The 22455-nt window shown below is 41.8% G+C and overlaps 2 protein-coding genes across 6 annotated transcripts; one reads left to right on the forward strand and one right to left on the reverse strand.

The window, feature by feature from the left end:
• Window positions 1-558: 558 nt before the first annotated feature.
• Window positions 559-17540, forward strand: LOC148407248 (mitogen-activated protein kinase-binding protein 1-like). Of its 3 annotated transcripts, none has more exons than XM_088403178.1 (31): window positions 559-792; window positions 1604-1695; window positions 2838-2900; window positions 2977-3034; window positions 4522-4692; window positions 4772-4909; window positions 5140-5322; window positions 5393-5553; window positions 5619-5808; window positions 6102-6239; window positions 6325-6506; window positions 6745-6836; window positions 6983-7108; window positions 7415-7485; window positions 8718-8839; window positions 8914-8989; window positions 9254-9365; window positions 10230-10293; window positions 10366-10461; window positions 10539-10728; window positions 11509-11810; window positions 12786-12907; window positions 12973-13104; window positions 13169-13235; window positions 13875-14027; window positions 14093-14232; window positions 15069-15530; window positions 16059-16095; window positions 16164-16393; window positions 16553-16638; window positions 16773-17540. In XM_088403178.1, the coding sequence occupies exons 1-31, from the start codon at window positions 691-693 to the stop codon at window positions 17010-17012; spliced, it is 4398 nt and encodes a 1465-aa protein (XP_088259304.1). In that variant the 5' UTR covers window positions 559-690; the 3' UTR covers window positions 17013-17540. The 3 variants fall into 3 exon arrangements, with proteins under 3 accessions (XP_088259304.1, XP_088259306.1, XP_088259305.1); XM_088403180.1 differs by having other exon boundaries at window positions 16164-16231; XM_088403179.1 differs by having other exon boundaries at window positions 13172-13235.
• On the reverse strand, window positions 17321-22046 carry LOC148407249 (uncharacterized). 3 transcript variants are annotated; one of them, XM_088403183.1, is made up of 8 exons: window positions 21945-22005; window positions 20318-20345; window positions 19955-20212; window positions 19359-19826; window positions 19192-19280; window positions 18461-18632; window positions 18255-18379; window positions 17652-17799 (listed from the first exon to the last, which is right to left on the reverse strand). In XM_088403183.1, exons 2-8 carry the CDS (start codon window positions 20321-20323, stop codon window positions 17796-17798), a joined length of 1122 nt encoding a protein of 373 aa, XP_088259309.1. In that variant the 5' UTR covers window positions 20324-20345; window positions 21945-22005; the 3' UTR covers window positions 17652-17795. The 3 variants fall into 3 exon arrangements, with proteins under 3 accessions (XP_088259310.1, XP_088259307.1, XP_088259309.1); XM_088403184.1 differs by lacking the exon at window positions 18255-18379 and having other exon boundaries at window positions 17321-17799; window positions 19955-20128; window positions 20282-20345; window positions 21945-22046; XM_088403181.1 differs by lacking the exon at window positions 18255-18379 and having other exon boundaries at window positions 17321-17799; window positions 21945-22001.
• Window positions 22047-22455: the final 409 nt, after the last annotated feature.

The following is a 22455-nucleotide window of genomic DNA, read 5'->3' on the forward strand; positions in this document are numbered from 1 at the left end:
CCTCCTTTTTAATCCCTCGTTACTGGGGACTTGACCCCGCTGGGATAAGTGAAAAACAACAAAATAGTGTCAGAATTTTCATGCATGTGTATGAGTGTACTTGAATTTCATAAATGTATTTTTACTTTACATATTGAAGACAGACATTACTGCAGTACACACATTTAATTCAATCTTAATGATGAAACATCATACAGTAACTGTACTGTTATCCCTTCCCATCCCTGACAGTAGTTTCTCAAGTTTAGAAAGAAATGAGTTTTTCAAATCTTGAAATTGAATAACCTACTGAACATAAAATTTGTTTGATGAACTTAGAATCGTTTTGAAAGGATGTTTGCATGTTAGATTTACAATCTCAAGCACCCCTGAAGTTCCTTCAAGTACTCTATAGGAACCTAATCCACATCCTCTTTCTGTCTTTTTTCCTCTGTCTGTGCCTTTAATCCAATCAAGGCAATTAATTAGACACAAACGGCACCATTGATGTAATCACGAGGCCCGGAGGGCTCGGCCGAGGCGACAGGCGGGCCGGCGGCTAAAGCGCCCTCAGGAGATTAAGCGTCCACATGTCCCGGCAGCAGGAAGGCTGGCCCACTTTGCCGCAGGCTCCTTCCCCTCACGGTCCGGAGAGGAAACCTTCAATCGATTGTTTTGAAGGCCATTGCCGGCGGGAGGTCCCTGGACGCCATGCCTGGGGATGGACTGACCATCAAGAGCCGCATCAGGAAGCTGCTGAGCTCGCCGTCGGGGAAATACGGGAAGGACGCCGGGGACGACCTGGCCGGCAAGGCACGTAGACGTTTTTTACGCTGACTTCATAGCAGGGCTTCCGTTTGATTTTTGAAATGGACAGAAGGGCCGGGTCATGAGCTTAAAAAATACAAAATATTAATCAAATGTACCGTTCATAGTCGAATGAACTAAAACGCTTGTAATATTTAAAAAGTCATTTTTTTGTTCTTATGTTTACCTTGTATTTGCAAGCAATGCTTTCATAAAATACATGGAACGCTTTCACTATGCATACATCTTTCATCAGGCAAATAATGCTAGTTTATTATTTTATTGAATTATTTTTCATCGAAATATACAGAAGAGAATTAGGCCATTGAAGAAGAAAATAAGGCTGTCAGGATTCGAACTTGACAGCCGGGATTTGACTTCAAAGTGAGAATTCTAGGCAGCATAGAAATTCTCACTCCAAAATCAAAAGTGAGAATTATGATTTTATTCACAGAATTCAGGCTTTGAAGTCAAAATTTTGAAAAACAAAGTCAGAATTTCCATTTGAAAGAAAATGTCTGAATTTAAAGTCAAAATTCTGAGATATTATTTTATTACTAGAATTCAAATTTTTGAAGTTCTCAGAATGACTTCATTATTGTAAATCTAGAGTAAAAATTCCGGCTTTAAAGTGAACATTTCAAGTGGTCAAAATTCTGATAATAAAATCTGAATTCTTATTTGAAAGAGAAAATGTGGAGTCACTTTTAAAATGAATGCATTTGAATTTTTATGACATTTTGAGTATTAATCCGACTTTTTATTTTTTTATTTTTTTACTGTAACGTCACTGTTAAAATTTCAACCACCTTTGCAGGTGACGTTGGAAAAGGTTCTGGGCATCACTGCTTTGAGCAACAGCTGCCTGGCCTGCGACCCCAAAACTGGGCTCGTGGCTTATCCTGCAGGGTGAGGGGGACATCTCTACATATAAAAAAAAACAACATATATTTAAACATACATTGAGCCTAAAAAAAGATGGATTCAATGAATTTTATTCTTAAAAAAAGGTTTGCATCATCAACATGTAAGGAAGTATCTTGTAGTTTAGTTCGTTTTAATCGTAGTTTTATTTGTTTCCATCATATGATACTTAACTAAACTAAAATTTCTTTTAATCATGCTTGAGCTCATTCAATCTCTATTTTATTCATATCGGTCATATGTTTAAATGATTTTGTTTTCACACTTGGGCTATATATTGTAATTGAATTTGTGTTCATAATTCTGTCTTTATTCCATTGGAATTTATTCATTGGAGTATTATTCATTTGACTAATGCTTAGTTTTTTAAAGTTTGAAATATACACTTTTTTTTAAAATATACACTTCTATCAAGTCATCACTTATCGGAATTTGTTTAAGTCGTACCGAAGCTTGTTTGAACTTTAGTTTGTTTAAATTGTACCTGACTTCATTTTATTACATGTCAATGATTTTTAATTATACTTTAGTAATTTTCATATATATATATATATATATATATATATATATATATATATATATATATATATATTGTGAGTTTGTTTTAATCCCATTTAAATTTGTTTTGGTCAAACATATATCAGTATATGCTAGCTTTGCTAGCATGTACATAGCATGCATATTTAGCCTGCAAGCAATTCATTGACTTTTTACAACTTTTGCGATCGTTCCATCCTAGTTTAAAAAGTTTACAAAGTATACTTTTTAAAATTTAAATTAGTCAGCATTTTAAAGCAGAATGTTCCATGAGTGCGCTGTGTAATCCATTCCTGCTAGCATGTACATAGCATGCATATCTAGTTTGCAATCACTTTATAGATCTATTACTTTTTCAATCATTTTAGCCTAATTTCTCTGATGAAAGAAACCATTTCTAAAGTCTTTTTTATTTCAATTAGTCTGCAGTTCTAGGCAGTATTCTTGTGTGTTGTATAATCCATCCTGCCATTTTTTTTCAATACGCAGAAGAATGCTAATAGCAGATTAGCAACATTGCTCTCATTACATTACATAAATCCGCATTCATGTTTCTTTTATTTTGCGTACTTGGCGGGTGCATCGCGTAGGTGCGTCGCGGTACTGCTGAACCCCAGAAAGAATCGACAGCAACACCTCATCAACGCGTCAAGGTAACCTTCTTTGCATTGAAATGACCGCGGTGTCAGGTTAACGCATGATGGATACATCTCATATTGCTCCTTGCAGGAAGACCATCACGGCTCTGTCCTTCTCCCAGGATGGCAAATATCTGGTCACAGGCGAGGTGAGGCGCTTATCATCTGATTTGCACACTAATGGAACTTCCCCGGAGTCTATCCCCGTGGATTTTGGGCCGAGAGGTGCCCTAGATTGGTTGCGAGGCATAGAGACAAACAAGCATTCGTTGAAAATGTCACGACAGAATCTGCCAGTCGACATCTATTAACTACGTCGCAAGCAGCCCGGTACCAACTGACGTATATGGGCGTTAATGGTAGTGAATGAGTTCATCATCTATCGAGTTAGAATAACCGTGTTTTGAAATTTGTACGACCACACAAATAACATTCATGCTGTGGTTTCATTGAAAAAAAAAATCCCCTACAGGATTTATACACACATGTACAGCCGCTCGATTAAGGATTCCGTGTTCCTAACGATTGGTTTGAGGCTTGCCAACCGGCCAATCAAAGCTGATTAAAGAAGATGTGTGTGTGTGTGTGTGTGTGCAGGAGCAAAGTTCAGTCCTCCTATTTTCCCTCCCTTAAAAATGTAGGATTATTACATCATCCCTTTTTCTTGGGCCGATTACAGAGTACAGAAGCATTATGTAGGCATTTGAATATTGCCATGGCTTGTTTATGGATTAAAAACATTTTTCCCATAGCTAGACAAGCATGCTTCAGTCGATTTTAATTTGATCTATCCATTTATATTCCATACTAGGATCGCTGGCATGCTGGTGCCTATCCCAGCTGTCACCTGGCAGTAGGCGGCGCACACCAAAACAAACAACCATTCACACATCCAATCACACCTAAGGACAATTTGAGAGGTCCCACGCAGGCATGGGGAGAACATGCAAACTTTATATATATATATATATATATATATATATATATATATATATATATATATATATATATATATATATATATATATATATATATATATATATATATATATATATATGTATTAGCATAACCGTGTCTTGTCTCCTGTATTGCATGGTCTCTTCTGTATGTGAGCCAACCCTTGTGGCGTCCTCAATGCTGGACGACCTAACTCACCTATTAGCTCTGACCTTGACTTTGTCATTTTAAAGCGATAGGCGGTGGAAATAGCTCGGTGATCCCTTACAGAGAGAGCGAGTGAGAGATTTGAGAGGGTTACAAGTCATGTAACTGTGTGCGGCCAGAGAATATCTCGACACCCAGCCTTGACATTGAAACCTAGTAGAGCGCCGCAGACTCCATTATGTTTACATGCGCGCTGTATTGGCACGACGGAGATAGCATCTCTAGCACTATGCTCTTTTTCTTTACTAACAGTGTTCTTTATTGTAATTCCCGCTGCAAAATAACAAGCACAGTTAACTAGCTAAATAGTTTGCTAGCTGAGAGAAGGAAAAACTTAGCAGGTTATGATAAAATTATGATATAATTCAATTGTGCTGTGGCTCATATTGATCATATTCTCTTCCTTTATTTGATAATGTTTTGCTTAAAACAAAATAAAAGGCTTCAATATATGGAGCGATTGTTTCCCCAGAGCGGCCATCTTCCCGCCGTGCGACTGTGGGACGTGTCGGAGCGCCGGCAGGTGGCTGAGCTCCAAAAGCACGAATACGGCGTCTCCTGCGTGGCTTTCTCGCCCGATGGCAAACACGTCGTCAGCGTGGGCAACCAGCATGACATGATGGTCAACGTTTGGGCGTGGAAAGTACGCATAAATCTGGCTACCTACGAGACCACACCATATTAGCGTTTGAGTCTGACGTGTTGGTGAATTTTTATCGTAGAAAGACGTGGTCATAGCCGCCAACAAGGTGTCCAGCAAGGTTACGGGACTGTCCTTCTCTGAGGACAGCTCCTACTTTGTCACCGTGGGAAACAGACATGTCAAGTTCTGGTATTTGGACCAATGCAAGGCTAGTAAGGTACTTTGCTAGCACACTACCCTAGCATCTTGGATTTTATCAAAACATCACAATTCTACTTGAGTACATCTCTTCTTTTCAGTCATAATTTAGTTTGTTTAACTCATATTTAGTTTCACCGTAAACATGCTTTAATTTGTTTGAATCACGCTTGGGTCTATCTCAAGCCCACTTGAGTTTGTTTGAATGTTTTGGAACGCAATGAGACAAATCCCGAGGTCTCGTTTTAGGTCAGCACCCCGGTGCCTCTTCTGGGCCGGTCGGGTCTGCTGGGCGAGTTGAGGAATAACTTCTTCTGCGATGTGGCCTGTGGGCGGGGCCAAATGTCTGACTCCACTTTCTGTGTTACGTTCTCCGGCCTGCTGTGTGAGTTTAACAGCAGCAGGATGCTGGATAAGTGGGTTGACCTGCAGGTAAGACAAAATAAAAAATTTAAAAAGGTGTCGTATCCTTTCCTACCTTTCTTCCACCCTTCTTGTGTAGACTAGCATGGCCCAATCCCTGTCTCTGTCCTGGGACCGGATCTTCTGCAGCTGCGCTGATGGAACCGTGCGAGTCTTCAGCCCGTTGGATTTACGTTTTGTTTGCACGCTGCCTCGGCCGCATCCCCTCGGATCAGATGTGGCGTCCGTCACCCAAGCCAGGTGATTAGAGCGCGTCAATTAAAGCGCCGATTGGACAATACCTGGACTGTCTTCTCTCGTTGCAGTCACTTACATGGCGGCCGGACGGATGCCCGCTACCCGGACGCCATGGCCGTAACCTACGACCCCGTCAGCCGCTGGCTAACTTGTGTGTACGCCGACCACAGCGTGTTTGTGTGGGACGTCGCCGACCTCACCCGGGTGGCGAAGGTCCACTCGGCCCTCTTCCACGCCGCCTGTGTTTGGGACCTGGAGGTAAGCAAACCTGCATTTTGTGGAAAAAAAGAACAAAAGGGGGAAAAAATGTGCTTGTTTGTGGAAGAATTGTGAAGACGATGGGTGGTCAAGCTACGATCTTTTAAAAAAGGAAACGTTTCATGAATACAATACAAAATATCAATGAAAATATCAATTATTTTATTCTATTTATTCCTTATATTTAATATGCTCCAATCAGATTAGCGCTGCCAATTTTGTTGTTTACCTGCTGCCATGTCAATATTTGTCTTCTAATTTTTTACTGTTCTATACATGATCATACGCCCCAGATGTTTCCCAATATTCCCGGGGAGATGGCGGCCAGTCTTTGGCCCGGCGCCTTCCTCAGTTGCTCGGCCGACAGCACCATCAGACTGTGGCACGTGGACGAGCGCGCCCGCGTTCATCCTCGGAACATCCTCAGCAACGTCGGTTGGACTTCAATAGAAAACGATCACATATACAACGCCACCAAAAAGATGCTACTAAGGTCTCGCTTTGTTGTTGGAACAGGACCTCGTTAAGATCATCTACACAAGCGCAAGCACGGCCGCTTTGCAGGAAGCGGAAAATCTGAGCAACGCGGACAAACCGGCGGATGGGCAACCGGCAGAGAGCAGGGCGGGCGTTCGCACCATCTGCGTCAGCCCGGATGGAAAACACTTGGCGTCCGGGGACCGCAACGGAATGCTCAGGTGAGGTTACAAAACTTGTTTTGGGGGGTTATTGGAGGCAGGGCTGGAACAGATTAATTGCCTTTCCATTGATTTCAATGGTGGGGGATGATTTGAGATGCATGCATGCTCAAAGAATGAATTTATTTTGTACCTCAAGGCTCTGCTTGCTATTGTTGGGTTCTCCAGGTGTGCCTAATATTGTGAAAAACACCGCTGATCCGGCCATCATGGCCCGGTTTTGTGTTTTTTGGTTTAGAGTTCACAACCTCAGCAGCATGGAGGAAATTCTGAAAGTGGAAGCTCACGACGCCGAAATCCTCTGCCTGGAGTACAGCAAGCCACAAACAGGTCCGTTCTTTCTTTCTTTCTTTCTTTCTTTCTTTCTTTCTTTCTTTCTTTCTTTCTTTCTTTCTTTCTTTCTTTCTTTCTTTCTTTCTTCCTTCCTTCCCCCTCCCCAATCACAAATGAAATTGTTTCAATTGTTTGACACGCAGGTCTGCAGCTCCTGGCCACAGCGAGCAGAGATCGCCTGATTCACGTGCTGGACGCCGCCTCCGACTACGGCCTCGTGCAAACGCTGGATGAGCACTCGTCCTCCATCACGGCCGTACGCTTCGCCGGTGAGTCTCTGGAGAGCTTCCTGTTCTCTTGTGCCGCCTCTTTAAATAATACATGACTATCGACTTTGTGTGCTCACATAGGCCGTATTCTTACACCGAACGAATTGTAACAAAAGATTTCTAATTGAAATAGATGTGATTTGGTGATTTTGTGTTTACATTTAAAACTACGTAAATCAAAAATAAAAGATAAAAGGGTATCTATTAATAAGAGGCCTTTTGAGGAACTACTGTGTCCCAATACTTTTGGCCACATTGTGGACATCATTCGATTAATTACATACGTTTTTTTTTTCTTTCTTCCAGCCACAGACGGAAAAGTGAGGCTGATCAGTTGTGGGGCAGATAAAAGCATCTATTTCCGCACGGCACACACGGTAAGCGCACAAACAAACACGCATACACGTGGCCCACCTACAAGAGGTCTTAAATCTGCCTTAAGTAGCTTAGCATAAAGTACGGAGCAGCAAGCCTTTTCCAATCAGGATCCATTTTTCTGCGCGTTCATTCTTCTTGGACGACTGTGTGAACGTTAACTTTTATGGAGCGTGATAAACAACCGCTTGTTAGTGGCCGCTAAGATTTATAGAGCTCTCAGCGCAGCTGAAGCCAGCATCCTCATAATCGCACAGCGCGCTTAATGAGAGCCAACGCTGTTTTCAACATTTGTCAACAGACGTTGGAGGTAACTACTAAAGCCGCAAAAGAGATTATACACACATTTCATTCTATGAGAACATGAATGTGTGTGTTGTTCTACGGAACTGTATGTTGGTCGCTGGATTGTGGGGCTGCACAATTAATCAAATTTTATTTGCGATATTGGCTGCCACGAATAACTAAGCTGATCCTTGGCGATATTAACATTTAAAAAGTCAAGCACTTTTTTTGATTACAAGTCAACGCAAGCACTTTGGTATCCAACCACCAGGGGGCAATGTTTCACACGTTTGCATGACCGTACCGTCTGCTTTCTCTCCCCAATATATTACTTACCAGTGTGAAATGGTGTTGAGTTTCTCACCTGATTCCTAATATTGAGTCCCATTTTGAGAAATACGATTGGCAAAAATTTGCAATAAATTTGGTTTGAAATGACCGAAAAAGACAATTTGACTGCTAATTGATTAAACTTTGCTTAAAAGTAAATAATGAACAACGTTCCCTAGTCTGCTTTTTTTTTTTATTGGTTTACACTCAGCAAGTAAGTTAGCTGTGAGACAAATTTTTGCCATGTGAATTTGTTTTATTATTAATTTATTCATTTTAATTAATATTAACTTATTTATTTTAGTTTATTGTTATTATTTGTAAGCCTTGAAGTCTTGTTTTTATACTGCTTGTTTAAAAAAATTGCACTAAATAGACATGTTTGACCAAACATAATAAATAATCGTAATTTCAATATTGACCAAAATAATCGTGATTATTGATCTGGCCATAATCGTGCAGCCCTATTGTGACCTTTAGCAAAAAAAAAGAAAAAAAGCGTTGCTAGAAAACAGGAAACGGCACTAAATTGTAATCAAATTGAAATATAAAGCATATAAATAACAAATAGAAGATAAAACAATGTACAAACGTTTCTATCATAAATATGATGCCACAGAGCGATAGAGGAACCGAATTCAGGCGTTCCCACCACACGGTGAGGAAGAGCACACTGTACGACATGGCCGTGGACCCCGGCTGTAAGCATGCGGCCGTTGGCTGCCAGGATCGCTGCATCAGGTTTGTGGCGTTTGGATGCGCTTCCTTCAAGGTCACAGCGGAAACCTCAAAGTCACAAGCTTTTGTGTTTACAGGATTTTCAACATCACCAATGGCAAACAGAAGAAACTGTACAAGGGATCGCTCAGCGATGACGGCAGCTTGCTCAGGGTGTGTAAAGCTGCATTTCAGGAAGATAGGAAATGAGAAATTTATCACCAGGAAAAGTGAGAGGTATGAGTTTCAAAGTCGGGGAAAAAAAAGGGCCCGGACAACTGAACGGCAATCAAATTGGATCCGCCAGCTTTTTGTTTACTTCCCATTTTCCGACTTCAAAAATGTAACATAAACCTCCTGAGCATTACATTAGCTTTGCATTGGCTACCTACAAAAAATGGCTGATGAGTTTGTGTGTTTTTTTTTGTGACGCTGCAGGTTCAGATTGATCCGTCGGGCCAGTACGTGGCCGCCAGCTGCTCCAACAAAAATATCAGCGTCTTTGACTTCCGCACTGGCGAGTGTGTCGCCACCATGTTTGGACATTCGGGTAATATACACATAATACACAAATGTATACTATGACATACAAACATGAATATACAGTACACACTAAAAGACAGGCACACAAAACATACACACACGGGTAGAAATAAACAGACACACACTCACGTGAAAACACACACACGCAAATCGAAAAAAGTGACAAAAACATACTAACGTGCTCACACAGGATATCATACACACACATGCACATGGACGAAGACAATCAAGCAAAAAAAAAAACACATAGGCCCATTGACAAACACACAAACATTCAGTATACACAAACACACACAGGATGTGATATATATACGCACACATAGACATGAAAAAACACACTCAAACAAACCCACTGACAAACACATACACATTTGGACAGACGCACAGACACACATCCACACAAACATACACATATGGGATGGCATGCACAAACACACACTTACTAAAACACTCAAAAAGTCAGACACACAAAGTCTCAAGCATATATCGCACAGCCAGGGGCACACACATAAATAGACATGAGTACACACAGGCACAAACACACACCCACACACATATACACGCACTGGATGCCACGCACATACACAAACATAAACATCATACAATAAGGCACAAATTCACAAACATACGCACAAACTCAGACATAAGCACACCCACGGACACACACATACACTTTGTCACACTTACTGTAACTTTTCCTCGTTCATCAATTCCAGCCCATATGCATTTAGGTGTTAACCCCCACAATGTTGTGTTGAAATTTCTTGAACAAAATGTTTCATTTTGACAATTCAAAGAAATTGTGAACATAAGTTCCTCAATTTGACTTGATCAGCAGTAAGTCGTGAAGCCCATTTGTTGCGTATTTCAGAGATTGTGACGGGTCTGAGGTTCACCAACGACTGCAAGCATTTGATCAGCGTGTCAGGGGACAGGTGAGGACCTGATTTCAGTCCACGTGAGACAAAGCATGACTTGGAATAACACACTGCGTATCCACGTCATAGCTGCATATTTGTGTGGCGCCTGGCTCCGGAGTTGACCATCAGCATGCGACAGAAGCTCTTCCAGCTCCGTCAGCCTCTCAAGAACGCCGCCTTCAGGTGACCCCGCTTTTTTTTTCCCCTCCCGTTAACCTACTTCCGCCTAGCCTTGATTTAATTTGTGACGACGATGGCAGGCGAGAGGCGCACAGCGCTCCCGCTCTGGCGGGCCTCTCCTCAGACAGCGAGCGCGATGACGAGGACGGCGCCGCCCACCTAGACTCGGACGAGCGCCGAGACGACTCCGGCAACAACGCGTCCGCCGGCAGTAGCCATGAAGAAGACGTGGGCGGCTCGGAAGAAGCGCGCGACTGGGAGCCGCCAAAGGTTTGAAGGGAGAACATCCCATGTCTACTTCCTGCTTTTAGCTACATTAAATAAACCACAGAAATATTTCTATGAAAACAAACAGCAAAATTGCATAGTATACCTTTTTTTCGAATCGCGATTACGATATTGGCTGCCATGATTAATTAAGCACATCCTCAGCGATAGTAACATTTAAAAAGTCAAGCTTTTTTTTTATTACACATCAAATCAAGCACTTTGTCATACTACCACCTGGGGGCAATGTTTCCCACATTTTTGCATGACAAAAGCCTCAGCTTTTCTCACCCTAATATATTATTTACCAGTGTGAAATGGCATTAGGTTTCAATTGAAACACATTTAGAAAAATCTGATTGGTAAACAGTTGGAATACATTTGATTTGAAATGACCAAAAATGATATTTTGACTTGCTAATTGGTTAAAATGCGCTAAAAAGTAAATAATGTGCTTGGTTCTACGTAGGCTTATTTTTTTCATTGGTTTGCACTCAGGAAGTAAGTTAGCTGTGTTGCCCTGCGCGCCAAATTTTTGCCATGTCTTGGGTGAATTTGTTTGAATTGTTATTTACTTTATTAATTAATTTAGTTTATTATTGTTATTCGTAAGTATCAAGCCTTGTTTATAACCCTTCTGCTTGTTTAAAGAGGATGAATAATTGTGATTAATAGTGATTAGCCCTAATATATATATATATATATATATATATATATATATATATATGTATGTGTGTGTGTGTGTGTGTGTGTATGTATATGATCCCCTCCATGTTTTTCCAGCCCGCTGTACCTACACCCACCAGCAGTCGCCGTCCTCGCCGTCGCTGGTCTCGTCGAAGGGGGTCCATGGAACTGAAGGTCAAGTCAATGTTGGACCTGAGGCAGCTGGAGACCCTCACTACTAAGGATCCCGCCGACGCAGACGGATGCAGTAGCACTCCCTCCCTCCTCGAGCCCGACAGGGACCTCTTCTGTCATCCCGTCGTTCGCTATAATTGGTTGTCGTCTGAAGGCGTGGAGGGTGCTGAGAGGGCGGGGCTGGGCAAGGACCACAAAGAAGATGATGCAGCGCTACAAAATAGGTAGGATCTTCTTTGTACACAAACTGTGCCAAACTGCTGTCAATAACTAAAGCAGTTTACAAAGTATGCTGCTTTAGATGCACCCAGAGATGCACCCATATGAAAATGTTTGGCTGAAACTGAAAACTGTAAATGAAGAACTGTGTTGGAACTTTTGCCGCATTGCCCAGCTAATCGGGTTCATTTTTGTGTTTTTGATTTATTGTTTCAATTTAAATTGTCTTTTGGCCGAAAAGTTTCTTTTTTCTGTCGTTCCAATTGAAAAAAAAAATCCATTCACATTGACACACAAAAATTGGTTCATTAATGTTTGTTTTGACCAGATTGTCCAAACGTTGTTTCTGAAAAAGACTCACAATCAAAACAAGAGCAAACTGTAGTAAGAGGACTATTTTTCATAGTTTATCATATCTTAAAAAATCAGACACAGACCAAAAAAAAGGGAACTGTATTTGCTCCTGAAATGTAATTATTTATTCACCACTGTCAAGTGACTACAATTTTAAATTTTAACCAATTCATTGCAACATTTTTCAGGATTAATCGCCATATATAATCTATACCCAATAGGTGTGTAATGTGATTTTAAAGAAAATGATGACAGCAATTTAAAAGGTTAATAACTCTCGCATAGGCTTTGATTATGAGAGTGCTACTGCACCACCTGGTGGCGTGAATGTGAACACTATGTCCTGGCATCCGTGAAGAAAAATGACGTGCACTCCTGCTATTATGGATGAAAGCCACAATTTAAAAGTCTGCAGTATCTCTCTAAGTGCATCTTTGAGATTTTTGTTTTTTGTTCTTTTTCGTTTTTTTGTGCCTCGTTGTCTGCCGCGAGTGCATGCACATCATGCAGAGCAGAGGGGAAAAATGATGGGGGTAGGGGGGCATGAGGACACCAACAGAAAAAGTCAAGAAGGTATACCAAAAAAAATAACAAATTGAAGGATATTTTCCAACCTTTCCCACCAGCGATGACACACTTGAAAGGAAGTGTCAGGTGCTCGGCCAGAGTCAGGACAGCTACAGCCCAGACAGCGCCTGCTCGGTGGGATACGACAGCAGAGGAACCAGTCCTGATGGCATCCTGGACGGTAAGAAAAAAAAAAAATCATCAAATTACAATAACGCTTAAATCTCCCATCAATAAACTTTGCAGACAACGCGTCCATCAGCTTGGACAGCTCAGAGGATGAGGAAGAGGTAGCAAAGGTGGCCGGTGCGGATGAGACCGGACAGGAAGATTTCCTCAAGCAGAACTTTGAGATGCTCGCAGATGCCTGCAGCACAGGTAGAAGATCTTTTTCATTATTTCTGTCATTTCCTCTTTGATTTTGTCGTCGTCCGACTTGCAGCAGAACCGAGCAGAGTCCCGAGGCTCAGCATGTCTTCACGCTTCCTGGCCAGAGGACATCACAATAGGTACGCCTTGCTATCATACCTTGATTTTTTTTCCTTCATAGACAATCTAATGCAGTAGTTCTCAACCTTCTGATTATTCTCACGGCACTTTTGTACTTTTAATCCATGAAATAAAATCTGTTTCCAGAAGATATATTGTATAACATCATCTATATCATATTTTTATCGAGTGCCACGTTGTAGTCATAGTTTATAGTCAGAGAGACAAAATAAATTTTAAGTGTGTTTGGCCGTGCCTTACACCTGTGATCTATATTATTTCTGGCTCATCCGCTGGAAAATTGCGTGACTAATGACATTGTTCATCCATGTGAAACTTAACAAATGAAAGACAATTTTTTTTGCAAAGGAGTTGCCATAACACGACATAGCAATAAGCAGCTACATGTTCCAATTCATTTGCCCTTAATTTGAAAAGAAAAAAATGTGCCTTCTTGTTGTTGATTTAGTTTTGCTGATATCCTCCGAAACCCTGTAGAACTCTCCCGTACCCACTGAAGTACCTTCATACATCCCTAGGTGTCCTTTTGCCCCTTTTTGAGAAATTGCTAATATAATGTAGCACAGTCAGACCATATTGACTGTTTTAACACATATAACAAAATTTCAAGTTCATTATCCTGATTTGTGTGCATGCAGGGAAGGGCCTCTGTTTTCCAAAGTGCAGTCAAAGGAAGCACAAGCCTCCCACAAGCCCCCCGTGTCCAAAGTGCACCCCTTGATGGAAAACAGGCAGAGCAGAACCACAGAGGAAAAGAGCCCCACGTCTCCCGGCGCCATCCAGGAGCCGAGGTAAGATGTCGCAAAATGATGAAGAGAAATCCGGCGTTTAGTAGCCGCACTTTCACTCTCGCCAGGCTCATCCCGAGACCCCATAAGAAGAGCACATCGGGGTCCCACATTTGGAGGTTCTCCACGCCTCCATCCAGACCTCCGCTGCCCGAGAGACCCGCCAGTCTGCATAAGTCCCAGTCGGTCCAGAACCTCACTGCAACCTGTATGTTACCTTTTCACTGCGATTCATTAAGAGTACATCACATTTTCTGGCCAAATTATGTTGCTAACCAAAATGGCAGCACGTCAGTAGCCTCTCTGAGGAAATGGAGCGAGAAGTCCTTAACGCATGTTGTAAACAGCATATGCAATTTGGACAAAAAAAGCACCCCAGCCCCTGAACAGATGTCGCTACCATCTGCATTTCAGTATGGCTGCCAATCACACTGCAGTATATCAGTCAGAGAGTGAGCAACTAAAATAAAGCTACATATTAATGCTATAATTGTTTAATGACATGATTAATATATAGATTGAATGAATTAAAATAAATAAATAAAAAGCAATGAATTATAATGAACTGTAAAAAATATAAAAAATAACAATAAATAATAAATAATAATGTAAATAATAATATACAAATATAAATGACCAGTATATGTAATAATACCAGCAGATAAAAGTTAAAATAAAAACAACATAAAAATTGGCTTGAATGTATGGACAGAAATAGAGTAGTAAATAAAGTTAAAAAAAGAAAACTGTCCACGTTTAATGAAAAAAACACAAGGCAAATTAAATACATTAAGGTAGATCAAATTAAAATGACATTCTAAAAAAAATTCCATAATTATATGAGGATTGGTGGATGGATGGAATAAAATATCAGATAATGCCACTGAAAATAAATGTAATTAAAACAAAAAAGAAAACATACCAGATAGTTTATAATAAATTGATTGTGTTAATGTACACAAATAAGATCAATAATCTATGTCAAATCAAGTTTGTTTTTGTATAATATATGATGAAATGGCCTCTGCTTTCTTCTTCTCCAAGCTCCTCGCTCACCGCTGCCCTCTAGCGAGTATAGGGAGTGGCGCAAGAGACCCCAGTATCTCCTCCTGGACCGAGACCCTCCCAAGTCCTCGTCCTCACTGGTGTCTTCGCCCTCGCCGGGCTCGCCGCAGTCTCCTCGCTCCTACATGAGCCCGACGGCCAGCTCCATGGCCAAGAGCAGCCGCTCGTCGTCCCTGGGCGAGGGCGTCCACCTCGGCCTCGACCTGTCCCCCTTCCCCAAGACTCGTAGGTCCTGGGGGGATCTGGACGCAGCGGAAACCCCTTGGCACCCCCTCGCCGCCGTCCCGCCGACGCCCTCTCGCATCCCTCAGCCCAAGCAGCCTCTCAGCCCTCGACGCAGCCTCTGCTTAGATCTGAAAGCCGGTTCCTCTGGTCCGGGAAGTCCGACCAAAGCTTCTTCTCCCATCGTGGGACCAATGTGTGATGTCACGTCCTACGCAGGTAAGGCTGCAGTTACATTTCATCTGGGTGGTCCTGAGACAATACAGCGCTTTTCTCATGATTTGAGCCATGTAGTTTAGGGTCCAGTGCGGCTCATCTGCAGTTTTTTTTTCTTTCTAACTAGCCACTAGGGGGCAATCCACCAATAAAGCACTTGCGTGATTCTGTTCAAGGCAAGGTGTCAAATATACAGCCCATAGGCCGGTTCTTTATATTCTTCATATGTTGTACCGTCTTTCTGCGTGAACATCTGATGTGTTGTGACCAGTGGCATAAAAATGTTTTTTTTGCCCCATTTTTGCTGTTGCATTCCATATACCGGTGCGGCTTATAGTCTGAAATTTCCAGTATTTTTTTCCTGCAATGTACAAACATTATACAACTTAATATTAGTCTCAAATCAGTCAAACCTAAAAAGTGAGTGGGCAGAAAAAAAATGATTTAATCCAACCCCCTTTCTTTTATTGGTATAACAGCTTTTTTGGATTGGTTCCTTTTTGGATTGACAATTCTTCTTACTTGTGCAAGGTTCATCAGAGAAGAAGAGAACGCCCGCTTCCGAAAGGTGACTTTGTATTATGAAACGTGAGTACAAGCACTGATGTCCTAACGTACTTCTTTATATTCCCCCAGCATTCAAGATGTAGCCCCGCTCGAAGAAGTGCTCCCCCTGGTGGCAAAACATCCCCTCACACATCCAGGTGTTCCTCCAGCTTCCGACCTGTCGTTTTCTAGCGCTTCTTTTCCTTTCCATCTTCCTCCTCCTCCTCCTCCTCTCCCTTTTGGTCATCACTCTGCCACGCGATGGCCGCCGCTCGCTTGCGTGTCGCCGTCATCTGTCGCCTCCTGGCAGTGTCACGCCGGTAAGTGTATTGTACTGTACTTGCGAGGCAGGAACCAATCGCGGACTTATTTCTATTGATTTTAGGACAGCTCTTCACATTTTCACGACAGTGTGCGCAGACTTAACTTTAAGATATTAGAGTTATTTATTGCGTTTTTAATATGCATTTACTCTGCAGGTGATTCGGTCACTTTGGATGCATGCAAGCAGGTCGCCAGTGAGCTCCATTGCTGTCTGAGGCGAACCATCTCGCTCTACACGGAGGTCAGTGCGTCTTTGTACAGCGGTGAACTTTAAGTTGACTTTTTCAAGACGTAAAGCTGTTGGTTGTCTCATTTTGTCGAGCGAAACATTTTCCTATTCTTAATCAAATGTTTGTTTGTTTCTACCGTGTGCAGGTTCTTCACTGCCCTCCACAATGCAGGGAAGAAGTTCGTCAAGAGATGATGAAAGTTTTGTCCGGGGCCTTGACATCGGCCAAGGTCGAGCTGGACCCGCTGCCGGGCTCCAGGCCGTCCAACAGCGCCCTCTGGAGCTCGGAGGCCAAAGGTGATGATGACAAAGCCCTGGCGCTGTTGGAGCAATATGCAGAACTTCTTTTAAAGTCCGTTGAGAGGAAGCTGGATAGCAAGATGTGAAAGAGGAACTTTTGTTTTTATACGGTGTAGCGCTCAAAGACATCCAGGCCTTATTTGATGCAGTTTTTGCCTTTGCTCTCTTTCAGTTTGATACAGAGATATAGTAGTGTTTATATCAACATTTGAAATAACAGTAAAGATATTTTAATGTAGTGATAATGTAATATTATTATAATAATTATTATCATTATGAGTGGTGCACGTGCACCAGTTTTAAGGATGGCCAACTACAGTTCATTGTTAACCGCGGTACATCTTTTGAAGCCCTGGATTTGATTCCCGACATTAATTGTAAACGTTACTCGTAATCCTTTGTGTATTTATCATTTTTTTATTATTTTTTTTCTGAGGAGTGAATACATGGACAAAATTATTCCTTGCGCATAATGTGACTCTTTGTGCCAATGTGAAGCTCATCATTCTGTTCGAAGCCATTTATTCGTTATTCTCAAATATACACAATATGTGCATATGAAGTACAATGCACACGTTGAAAACTAAATAAAATATATATGCTATATTTGATAATATTAGCGTGCGTTTCATGGTGAGAGGAGCGTGTAATATTGTCACATTTATGAACTGCAAATATGTTACGTTCAATGACCGATTTGTGAGGCGATCGGTCCTATGGAAGCGTCTCCACATTGACATAAGTGAGGACGACGTCGTGCAGGATGTTGATTCTGTTAATCTGGTTGAGCTCGCGGACGCGATGGCGGAATTCAAACAACGGAATGTTGTTGACCGCCACGCGGAACGAGTCCTGCGTGCACAAGATCTTCATCTGAAACACAGACAAATCAGACAAATCAGCGATCATTTTTTATGAGGGGCAAGGAAGCAGTTACTTAAATCGTCCAGCAGATGGCACTGTTTAGGAAAAAGCTGTCGTTAAGCCTTTCCATCACCAAAACTTTTAATATTTATTAGCGCCCCCACTTGTTTAACCTTGAAAATAGAATTCACCGGCAAAATAAGTTAAAGAAAAAATAGCTGAACTAATATTGTCTTTGTGGAATACGAATTTACCCGCAAAAACCACCTTTTTACATTTTGTCAGTGGTCATTGTCTAAAAATGATATCACAGTAGCTCACTTGTTTTCTGAGTTTTGTCATGTGACATTTGCAAGCGGAACCGTGATTGGTTGTTTCTTTAAGCATTCTCAACTGTCTTATTTTTCAAAAATTGAAAATGTTTGTCCATTGCTTTTGAACAACAACGCGAGACCGTGACTGACCTCCAGGTGTCTCCCTGTGGGGCGCCACTTCCCTGATCTAGGAACAGCTTTCCCAAACGCCTTTCCAACCCTTTCCAACTTTTCAGCCATACGTTAGCGTGACATTCAACCCGGGGAGAGGTAACCTGGAGTCAGTCAAGGGCGTCATGCGTAGAGTCAATCAGACTCGGAGGGGCGGCAGTCTCGCGACGCTTCCTGTGGCTCACCTCGAAGGGGCTCCCCAGCGCAAAGGGGAAGGGTCCCTTCAGGTCCCGTTCCTCGGGACCCCAACGCTCGCCCACCTTGTGGTTGCGCACCAACACCTGCTTGCCCCCCTCGCTGAAGCGAGGGTTGATGTGGAAGGCGATGTCGTTGCCTCGCAGGAAGTTCACGGTGAACCTGTGGATGCAGTGCTTGTTGAACACCTCAAAGGTGGAAATTTGTGAGAAAAAGTGTTCTCAAAGTGGGGTCAGCGAACCCCCCAGGATCCGTGACCTGACTGCAGGAGGTCTTTGAAATAATTTGGCTTTTTTGGAATTGATTTAGTTTATCTTTTGACAGTTACAGATGTGTGCCTTGTTTGGCTTTGTTTTTGTTTTTAGCGCCGCCTCTGGCTGTTGTTAATAGTGCATTTTGTAGTTGGAAAGGACGGTGTGGCTTTAGTTGGGAGCAATTGCAGTGGGTGCGCACGCATTGTTACCTCTCTGTGGGAAATTGTGAATTGAAACATGAAGCAACATATTTCTAAATTCATGACTACTTTGCAAAACAGAATGTCTTTTTGTTATGTATTTTACGGATGTACATTGTCATTAGTAACACCATTTTTAGGCAAACGGGCCTGAAACAAAACAGATATTAAACGATATGTCTTTTGGAAAATATCCCCCAAAATTCACAAGTTGCTTGTACAGCTTTGAAAAAAAAAAGTAGAGAAGCACTGCTCTGGACTGCTTACATTTTAGCATTAGGTTTGATCTGGCCCAGGATGGTCATCATCATCTTGTCATAAACGCCTCGGGCCAGGTTGAGGTTGTAGGGTACGCTCTAAAGATCGAAAAAGAAAGCAGAGGAAAATGTTGATTGGGAAGATACACAAGTCATGTTTTCTGTGTCGTTACTCACTAGTGGTCCCGATGTGGGCGGCAGCCAGTGCTGAGGCACCAAGGCGGGGTTCTGTCCGGGCCATCCCGGTTGTCCGGGGTTGTAAGGCCAACCAGGATGGGCGGCCCAAGCCGGCAAAGAAGGATGGAGGCTCGGAGCCGGGGCGTGAGCGGGGGCGGAAACTGGAGCGGGCGCCGGCACAGGAACCGGAGATGCGGCAGGGACCTGATAGGGTACCTGGGCCTGAACCGGTGGCTGAGGGGGCTGAACCGGCTGGGCGGGCTGGTACTGGCCGGGCCAACAAGGATGGCAGTTTGGACTCGGCGCCGGGGCCGCTGTCGGAACCGTGTTTACGGTTGGGGCGGGCGATGGTGTCAGGACCTGAGGCGGGACCGGAAGAGGGGTGGGGCCGGAGACCGGCAAAGGTTGAGTCCCCAACCAGCAGGGGGTGTTGGGCTGCCCGGTCCAGCACGGTGCAGCCTGCGGGGCCTGACCCATGAACACAACACACATGCTATCGATTACTTTGACGAAGCTGATGATTTTCTCTGAGTTTTCATGCCAGTGATGATAATAACGAGCGAAATAAATAACTGGACCCGCTGGGTGGGTTGGACCTGCTGGATAGGCGGGGTCTGTTGGATCTGCTGGATGGGCGGGGTCTGTTGGATCTGCTGGGTGGCCTGCATAGGCCACATGGGGAAAGCGGTTCCGGATGTCTGTCCGGGCCAATTGGAGCTAGTCTGAGGGGCAGAACCAGGCGGGCAGCTGCCACACAGAAGGTCAGCATGCTGAAGGGGGGAGGAGGAGGGGGGGTCGTGGGCCAGGATGGAGATACGAGGCAAAGAGACCATTGACGGGATGGACGACACCAACTTGATGGCGCAACATTGACACAAGCATCCACAATTATATTTCCATACGGAAAAAGCAAATCTTCTTACCTGTGCTGGCATCTGACATTGCGGGGAGCTACTTACGTCCATGATGCCTGGGAATAAGATGCTCCTTCAAAAAAAAAAAAAAAAACGTCAAAACGAAAATATGAAAATATATATGTCAGGTTCTTTTATTTCTTTAAATTACAAACGGTAGCGACAATATTTATTGAAAACCTTTGTCTTATTTATTCAGGTTTTGTTTATGGTAATGAAGATAACAGTAATTAAAAGTTGTTTTACAATGAGAAAAACGTTTAATTAGTTGTTGACAAATGATCTTTTGCAAAAAACTTAATGCCGGTTGCTTGAAAAACACGTAGGTCTGGTGGATTTAAGACTTGCCAGTTTTCAGTGTCAGACCTGTTCTCAAAAAGAAATAATTATAAAATATTCAACTTTTTGGATGATAGCAGAGATGTGTTCACAAAAAACAAATCATAAACCCGACAGGTAACGAGAGGGGGCACATGACAAGTTGGGTCAAACCATTCTAGTATGGGGGACAATCTGTTTTTCTTTACAATCATGAAATTGAATAACTTACCGAACATGAAATTTGTTTACAAACTTATATTATCCTGAAACAATTAATAAATTCAATCATTATTTCTAAAGGATTTTTGCATGTTTGTTTGATTTAAAATCTTGAGTACCCCCTGATGTTCCTTCAAGTACCCCCCCATTTGAGAACCACTGTTCTAAACTGCAAAAATATACATTATATATTAATATAAATATTAATGTATCATCTGTGTGGCTGACAGGTGATTTCCATAAATTGATGAAATGTTCCTGCGGTGGCATGAAAAAAAAATATTTAACAACGAGTCGAGGAAAGTTTGGTGAGTCACGCGTGAGACAGAGGATCATTGAGTGCGAGGACAAGTCAACAATTGGACTGTCCTGACTTCAGCGCATTGTTTGCTCTTGTGACTACAAATTTAATTAGCTGTAAAATGTGCACCTACAAAGTCAAAATATAAAGATGAGCGCATGTATTCATTCAAATAAAATATTAGTATAGGCAACTACCCAAATCACTTCCTTTTAATATAATATGTACTGTGTTCCTAAAGCTAAAGTATGATTATCCTCACATTAAAAGTTTGTTTTTTTCTGTTTTACAGAAGAAGAAAAAAAAAGAAACTAAAGAAATCATATGGTAAAATACTTATAATTTGTTGTGCTCACAAACTTATAAGTGAAACAGGTGCATGGAAACGTTTTTTGTCTGTTCTTATTTCAACATTTTGATTTACTACTATTTTAACTGTCGTAAAATCATGTATTATAGTATACATCATTTGCCTTGACTGTTTTTATAATTACGGCAATAGTATATTTACCACAACCGTAGAAATGAATTGGATGTTTTACTTTATTTATGGTGTTATATTAGTCAATTTTAAAACACTTCATGATGCTGAAGGGCTGATATATTTCATAATTACTTTGTTTTTGTATTTATTTGCCGCAATTGGTTAAGCTGTATTAGTTATGCATTTTAGAACGAAGGTAAAGAAAACAGCTTTTATCCAATAATACCCCTATAAATCACCTGCATTTTAATCCATATAAGATTAAATGACTTTATTTTAATGGCCTTGCTATTCAGCATCAAGATAACAAATAATCTATTGTAAATTATAATCTATTGAATGCTTACCTGCGGTGTCGGAGAAGTTGTCAGACTGCGGTTTTGTGATTTACGAAGTCGTCTGAAAGCAGTGAGACAAGCGGAAAAGGAGGAAATCCACTTTTATACACCAAAATTTGCTCACTTACTGGACACGCCTCTTTTCAGCACTGCCCTGCTAGCGTGACCCATGAACACAAGTACATCTTTACATAAACACGTGCATTGAATCGCAAGGAAAAACACATGACGTTATTCCTCATTATCTGCTGCATCGATTACGATTCATATGGTGCAATATATATATATATATATATATATATATATATATATATATATATATATATATATTTAACTTACTTATTTATTTACTGTACATATATTTATTTTATTTTGCATTTATTGACTAAACTAGCCCACAATGAAATGTGACGTGAGAATATCAGTGAGACAAGAGCTTCCATACACGTTTGCGATAAATCTCCATGGCAACCACATGACAAATACCAATCAAGGGATTTAACAATGCTGCGCGGTTGTC

Source organism: Hippichthys cyanospilos, chromosome 20 (genome assembly GCF_059441005.1).
Source record: "Hippichthys cyanospilos isolate Australia breed blue-spotted pipefish chromosome 20, RoL_Hcya_1.0, whole genome shotgun sequence".
NCBI lineage: Eukaryota > Metazoa > Chordata > Actinopteri > Syngnathiformes > Syngnathidae > Hippichthys > Hippichthys cyanospilos.